At 38.1% G+C, this 8,012-nt stretch overlaps 1 protein-coding gene across 1 annotated transcript in view; it reads left to right on the top strand.

Annotated features, from left to right (window-relative positions):
- The window catches only part of LOC148416657 (regulator of G protein signaling 5-like), a 9,431-nt gene extending 1,419 nt beyond the window's left edge, over positions 1-8,012 (top strand). The window contains exons 2-5 of the mRNA XM_088425390.1: positions 193-306; positions 1,880-1,941; positions 4,347-4,513; positions 4,981-8,012. Coding sequence (XP_088281516.1) covers positions 193-306; positions 1,880-1,941; positions 4,347-4,513; positions 4,981-5,145 — 508 coding nt within the window. The 3' untranslated portion in view covers positions 5,146-8,012. The remainder of the gene's footprint in view (positions 1-192; positions 307-1,879; positions 1,942-4,346; positions 4,514-4,980) is intronic.

Here is an 8,012-nt window from a genome sequence, read left to right as displayed (position 1 = left end):
TCATAGTTTACAACAGTTATAAACTACTTAATGATAGCATTCAAGCAATTTATGCACAAGCTACAAATAGCTACGTTTTGCACAAGCTAATTTATGGTTAAACTAAACCAGTATACCTTAAAATTATACGTCAATGTATCTTTTGGGATTATAATAAGGTGGACGTGGCACGATTTTCTTTCTGTCTTGCAGGGCTAAAGAGATCAAGTCCAAATTGGGAGTTTTGCTTCAAAAGCCGGAGAATGCGATCGACCTCATCATTCCCTATCCGGAGAAAACTGAGAAGAAGCCGGAGAAGTTGCAAAAGTAATTTTTTTTTTCCCTCTGCTTTCTTGTCGCTAAGAGGATGTTGGAGACGCTTGCTTGTGTTTGAAAACCAGCTTTCCAGAAACACAATCGGGATTTGTATTTCTATTTATGTATCATTTTTATGTTTTGATATTTTTGCTCGATCTTTCTTCTGTGGCTTCATTGTACAACAAGCATGGTCATTTAATGTAAATATTATTTTGTGAAAATAGCTAAATAGCTTTCATCGGGTCGTTTCATTTTAAGGAGAAAATTAATTTTTTACTCGTTCAGTGCCATTGACGGCTACAGGCGTCAAAGATCCATTTAAACTAAGCAGGGAGTGAATGAGTTCATATAGACTGTCGTTATTATGACTTATAAAGGCGGAACACAATATTCCGAGTGACGTCAGTACAGAGCCAGCCCAGATCAATTATCTGCAGCTGTTTCCATGCAAAGCCCATCAGAAGAACTGGGTCAAAGGTCAGATGTGGTAAAAGTCTGAACATGAAATCAGCAGCTGCAGGAGAATTGTGTTGGTTTTTGTTACGTTTCATTTTCTTACCGTTTACAGTGCAATGACAAAACAAATGTGTTGTTTTTTATTTTTTTTCAATTGTATTCATGATTGTAGCCAATGTAGAGAAAAACTTCATAAAAATGTGAATTAACAAGTGAACCAATGTCACGCAAAATACGAGGGATGAGCGAGATTATTGGTTAGTTGTCAATTAATCGTCGCACCTCTAATTCTGAGCAACAAAAACAAAATATATAAATATGTAAACTAAGAATGAGGGAGTACTGATACCAAGTATCAATATCAGCCTTATTTAAGATATGACTTATTTATTTCAGGTATCGTACGCACAAAGGCGATACCCGTATTAGCCGTTTGTGGCAATTTTACATTCAGGAACAAGAAGCTCAATGTTTCATGAATAGAAAATTGAATTTTTTTGCGATTTTAAGAGATTTTCCACAGTCATTTCAATTTTTTTCCTAAAATTAATTAGTTAAAATGAATTAATTTTCTATTTTTTTTCTAATATAATTTGATAATTAAATATTTTGAACCTGTGCTGAAGGCTCCTGTAACGACCAATCACAACTCATCTTTTGGTCAGGTGATATTAACAAGCTGAGCCGTGATTGGTGATTACCTGAGTTTTCAGAACATGTGATGTTATTTTTATTCGGGAACAAGTTGAAAATGTGTTTTTAAAAGTATTAATCGCACATAAAAAAAAAAAAATCAACCTATTTATGGACATAATAATGTTTTGTTTTTTTTTACTTTATAAAATGCCTAAATAAGTGACAGGTATTTTCAAGAAAATTTCTGTAAGTCTGTATTTTAAATATAATTGTTAATGGAGGGAAATTTGATCAAAAGTAGTTAGTGGTGTCGGTCCTTGATATCGATGACTACTGAAGGATCGAGTGCAGATCTGAAAAAAGTGCTAGCACATCTCCCGACTAAACACCCCTTCGGTTCATATGAATTCAATTATTTTCAAGTTATTTTGACTCGGCAATTTCAATGTGCATGAAGCTTTTTGTTGACATGCAATATTCTTGTGCACAGACCTTCATGTGAGGAAGCTTCTCAGTGGCGTGAGAGTCTGGACAAAGTCCTGAACAACAGCTGTAAGATCACTTCCACCAATCTAAACACACAAACAAAAACACCTATTAGGAAATCCGACATTACAAACAAACACGATTATTGACGGACAAATAATTCAATTCATACGCATTTAACCAGAAACAAACTGTTGGGATTTCAAAAGATACTTGGCCCTTATGGAACGATATTTCGCGCAGTATTTTCTCATGACATTGTATTTCGACATTGAAACCAAGGGGAAAATATTGAAAGAAGGCACTAGGGAGCTGAAATTTCACCCAGATGGCGACAACATGTCAGCGTTTCAAACGACCTCGACCACTTAGTTATCGCACAAACCGCAGGGCTCAAATCATAAGAAAAAAGTTGTGTTTTAAACTCCAAAAAAAATCGGCATACAAAAACAGAAAGCCGTTGATTCACATCTCTTAGCTCCATATCATATTTGGCCCATAAATCGATACCTTGAACTGATACTGCACACACACGTTTTACCAGTTGATTGCCCCCTGGTGGCTGATTAAAGAAAAACTGCCGATAAGCAGCACCGGACTACAAACCGCAGGGCTCAAATCATGAGAAAAAAGTTGCTGCGTATAATCCAAAAAATACGATACAATATCAATAATAAGAGACTGGAGAAAAGGCAAGACTTTGAGCCAAAAACAATCTTTTGCAAAAGAAGGAGATCTTCTCGTTGTTTTATTACAAAGAATTTTCTCTAGTGCAAGTTGAAGTTCTGAGCCGAGACAGCTCTTGGGAAGAAGCTGCTTTGAATCTATTTTTCCAAGATCTTGCCGTCCTATAGCGCCTGCCAGAGGGCAAAAGGTCAAAGAGGGGATGACCGGGGTGGAATGTGTCAGCGGGGGGGCTGTAGATGTCCAGCGGAGAGGCCGGAGGTCACTCGATGATAATCTCTGCGGTGCTTACCACCCTCTGCAGCCGCTTCCTTTTCGCACTCTTTGGAACTGAGCTGAAATTCACGAGAACGGCAAAAATACCCTCGGATGTTTTTTCAGCAGCGCCATTTGCAAAATTTGGAATTCAACTTCCTGTAAGGTATCTCTTTGTGATTATAAGAGTATCGGTCGTGTCACGCAATCTGGAGGTTAAAAAGTGTTCGCTTTTTTTGGTTCGGTGTTATTGTTTGGCTCCCATTGAATGGGCGTGTGCGTGTCGCTTTTGTGTATCTTTGCACGGCGGCTTGATTGCTACTCGCGGCTATTTAAAACCGAGCCAGCCATTACGGAACGCGAGATGGCAGATAAAAGCCTGCGGGCCGAGCGGGAGGGCTTATCATCAGGAGAACAGACTTGATCAGACAATGGAACCTTTTAAGGGCGTTGTGCTGAATTACAATGAGTTTTAATGAACTCCCATCTTGTTTTTTCTGGACGAATTTTGGAAAATAAACACCAAGGACTGTAGTCTTAGCCTTTCATGGCTGTAACATTAAAAAGATACGAATCAAATTTTTGGTCATTTTCAGCAGTAAAAAGTAATCATTTTATCTATTTTTAATTCGATAACTGTCATTTTTTCATGTAGTGTTAATATGTTTAACCGTATGTGGTATTTTGACCATTTTGGGTCAATTTCTTCCACATTATTCTCATGGTATTTCAGCCAAGGGATGACACATTCCTGGAAGTGTGATTAACGTTGACATGTTGTCATCATCTGGGTGAAATTTCAGCTCCCTGTTGTCTTCTTTCAACTCTCTCCATCCTTTGATGAAAAAAATCCAAGATTTGGACAATATATCGCACAAGGGTTAATAAGACGTTTTGCCACTTGTTGTACTCACAGCTCAGCTTGCAAAAGTCACATGACCCAACCCAGAAAACCCGTGATTGGTCATTGAGCGCATGTGATTTCGTTTTCAGGAAGTGGAATATTTTCAAAGTGAAAAAATTGGGTTTTAAGGGTATTAAATAAACATGTCGACACCACTAGAGTATTTTTCCAATACGATACGAGCACAATTACTCAATTTTGGAGTTGTCCCCAATAACGGTTATAAAACACCAATACCACTAGTACATTTGATACACAAAAGTCGACACATAAATACATCAGATCATTTTAAAGGGACATGAACACCGAATTTTTATTGTGTTTGAGAAATATGAAGCATGAAAATCCACGCATTATGCCACTTCCCGTCGACTAAAAATGACATCACACTTGCTTAGTGGTCATGTAATGACCAATCACGGTCCACTCTTTGTCTGAGTTTAGTCATGTGACATTCTCGAGCTGAGCCGCGATTGGTCGTTATCTGAGCCTTGAGCGTTTAGACGAGTGGGGCCCGTTTTGATGACGACCAACAAAAATGAAATAAAACGACGGACCGATAAATCGGTGAAAAAAATTTCCACTGACGATAAGCCATGACGGATATTTTTCACCCTCTCTCCATTAGATGGTCTTGCTACTTTCCGTAGCTTCCTGCAGTCTGAGTTCAGCGACGAGAATATTGAGTTCTGGATGGCCTGTGAGGATTTCAAGAAAACCAAGGACCCCGTCAAGATGGCCGCCAAGGCCAAAATGATTTACGAAGATTATATACAGTCTGAAGGACCCAAAGAGGTTTGTCTTATCTTTTCACACTCAATTCATACGCAAGAATCGTGCCTTAAATAAGTCCCGAAAGTAATAAATTACTTTTGTACTTGATTGCCAGAGTAATTGATCACCTAAATTACCTAAAGGGTGTACCTAAAGTAATCAACTACTTTAGTCAAATACTTAAGAAATATTTCTTGGGTGTTTCGTCGATATAGTAGTTGCCATTTTTAAACTTTCCATACGGTATGTCGAAAAGTACGTGCAACTATATTCAAACGGGTTTACGAGTCCAAATTTTTGACTCCGCATCGCTAACTCCAAACGTCCGTGATTATACACCTTTAAAGGTAAAATATCGGAAATTGTAACATAATCGTAGCAGGTCGCTCAACCCGATAAATTCGATGTAAGGCAAAAGATTAACTTTGATGGTATCGCTCAGAATAAATGAGCTTGTCTCTGATCGGCCATTTTTTTTCCTGCCACAGGTCAATATTGACCATTTCACCAAGGACGTTACCCTGAGAAATCTGGTGCAACTTTCCCCTGAAACATTTGACCTGGCCCAGAAAAGAATCTACGCCCTGATGGAAAAAGACTCCTTCGGTCGCTTCCTGAGGTCTGAGCAGTACCAGGAGCTCTTGGTCAACTAAACCCGAAACGGAGATTGAGCAGCAGGGTGGGGAAATGGGAAATCGGCGCCGGGACAAATACGATCAATAAACAAGCTAAAAAATGAAAACAAATCATGCCATACTGATATAAAATGGGGGGAAAAGTTGAATTATCAATTTGTGTGGGTGAGCTGCTCAAAATGAATTGGACCTCCAAATTCTACCTAAATTTTTGTGGTACGCAATTGACGCATTTGGACAAAATCAATGTTTAACAAAGATGTTACCATCTCTCATGAAGACGAGATGAAGGAATTAGCTCATTTAAAAATCGTTTTTGTGTCTGGTACATCCAATTATAATGTGTTATTCAGATTTATGGTCATTAAATTTTAGAGAAAACAGAAGTCTTAAAACCAGATTTTCAGGCAATGAGACAAAAGTGCAATGCTTCATTCCTTCAAAATAATAAAAAAAAAACACTTTCTAACATTGTTTAAAGTTAAAATATTAAAAGCCAGGATATCCAGAGAAGAATTAAAACAGGGATCGGCAACCCGCGGCACTTTAGCGCCGCCCTAGTGGCTAAATTGAACTTTTACTTTATAATTGTTTTAAAAGAACGCAATTCTTTCACAGATATATATTGAATAATAATTGGCCGTTTTTATTAAGGGATTTCCGTTTGTTTTTAATATATATATTTGACATATGGGGGGTATTATAGTTTTTTGTTGCTAAGGTCCGTGGATGGCATTCCAATTTAGTTTTTTCAAATCCTCAAAACACAAATCAAAAATTCAATTTATAAGGCTAACATAAGACTCCCTTTTTGTTTGTTTATTTATTTATTGTGGATTTGTTTTTGTTTGTCTTTTTTTTTGTTCAATTCGGCTCTTTCAACATTTTGGTGTTGCCGACCCCTGAAATAAGAATCCTCTAAAAATCACTGTCAAACTGACTTTTATTTGTCTTCTTCACTTTGCGATTCAAAACAAACGTTTATGTGAAGCGTGTCCACCAAAGGTTCTATTTTGGCTCCCGTGAGAGCCGTCCTTGAGAACAGTGCTGGCAAGTCGGGTTCGGTGGTCGTGTTCCTCGGCCACCGCTAAAATGCAAGTCGCTTGGATGAGAATCACGTGGGAGGGAATCGTAGAAGAAGGGAACTGTGTGGCGATACGGTTTTATAAAGTATACACAAACCTGGACAGGCGTTTTTCCGATGCGCTTTTATTTTACTCGCGTTGAAATTCTCCAGATCCGTATCGGTACTTTTTAAGGGTCTGGTTTTGAAAACGAAGGCTTTTTTTACTCGGTCTTGTCACAAGACGGACTCGAGGTTTCAATCAAGGTCGAAACCTAAATGAGAAACCAGCGATGCCACGCCCCTGCACACACTTCCAATCCTCGTCCTCGTGGATCGGATGTCAAACGTTAAAAATTCAAAAAGATTTTCTACTCTCCTAAGGATTAAATAATAAACAGCAAAAGTGGAAAAAGTTTTGTAACTCCAGTGGGAAAGATAAATTCAAAACACTCCATTGTGAAGGCCTAGCGTCACCAATGTGACACGGAGAAATCATCGGTATGGAAAAATGTCGGAAATTCCCCCGCAACGGAAATACGGCAACGCTGATTATTACGTAACATCCGTGCATGTGTGAGAAGTAGTGCCCATCCGGAGCATCGGCAGTTGTTATCACTATTCTTCATTGTTCGAAAAAGCAGACGGGAAAGATCTTCACGGGGGCGGGACATAAAAACGTAAACAACGCATACCACTACGTTTCTCAATCACGATAAACTCCGATGCTAAGCAAACTCTCACATGACGACAAAAATCTTCTCACTCTTCTGACTGAACAGATATTGTATGCTGAAATGCAGTGAGACGATGAGCGACACTTCCTGTTTATCCACGTTTGTCACTTCCTGCTTGCTATCTATCAGCCAATCAGAGTGATCAAAAGTCACAACAGTACGGCATAGATTCAACATGTTGACGGTGTTTTCTAAACGAATCAAATTGTGCATACCAACGCCCGGATTCTTGTCGTTTTTCAACAATGAGTGGAAACAAGCTTCCGTCATTATTTTTTTGCTAACATTCAGAAATAATTGCAACTTAATATATCAAAGTTAGCTTTTTTCGTGGTTTTTCTTTGATATCCTCCTGAGACACAGATTCTTTTGTGTCCACTGTAATGGAAAATTTCAAAACTTTTGACTCATCGGAGCTACCCAACTAAGTCCTAGTGTCCACAGTAGAGGACATTTGGACATTGATTTTTCATGTGTCTGGCTAGGTTGCGATTAACTTTGCTGTCTTCCTTTGTGAGACAAAACGGGCGTAACAGTGGACACGATCGGTGTGGTCTTTTTATTCCGCTATCTACATTCTTGCAAACCGAATCAGCTAGCATCCCCTTACGTATAAACAAAAGGAAGATTTCTGATTGGTTGCAAACTATATTAATTATACTCCTTATGCTTAAAGTTGATTCACCGACTCATATATTTTATCTTACCGTGAACAATGAAGGAAACGATGGGTTTAACGTCTGTGTTCAATTTGAGTTCACAGTGAGATGATATAACATGTATGTATTCTCTTTCTTGTCATTTTACAAACGCATTTATGTCATAATCAACACAATCTTGTTATTTACGTATCAACATTCTTAAAATTCCTTTTTGTTTGGAGAATTGCACTAAATGGCACAGATTAGCCAGTCTGATGCCTTAAATGATGATTCAAAACAATCAGGACTTGGAAAGAACTGAATTTGTCACAAAGTCGCGCATGTATGTCTTGGAGTTGACCACATAAATATATATCTATACTACGTACTACTTCTGAAGATGTATTTATTTTACATGTAAATATATATTTCTATATATTTGCA

This window comes from Hippichthys cyanospilos, chromosome 10 (assembly GCF_059441005.1).
Source record: "Hippichthys cyanospilos isolate Australia breed blue-spotted pipefish chromosome 10, RoL_Hcya_1.0, whole genome shotgun sequence".
Lineage (NCBI taxonomy): Eukaryota > Metazoa > Chordata > Actinopteri > Syngnathiformes > Syngnathidae > Hippichthys > Hippichthys cyanospilos.
The sequence above is the reverse complement of the archived record's forward strand: the minus strand, read 5'-3'. Positions and strand labels throughout refer to the sequence as shown.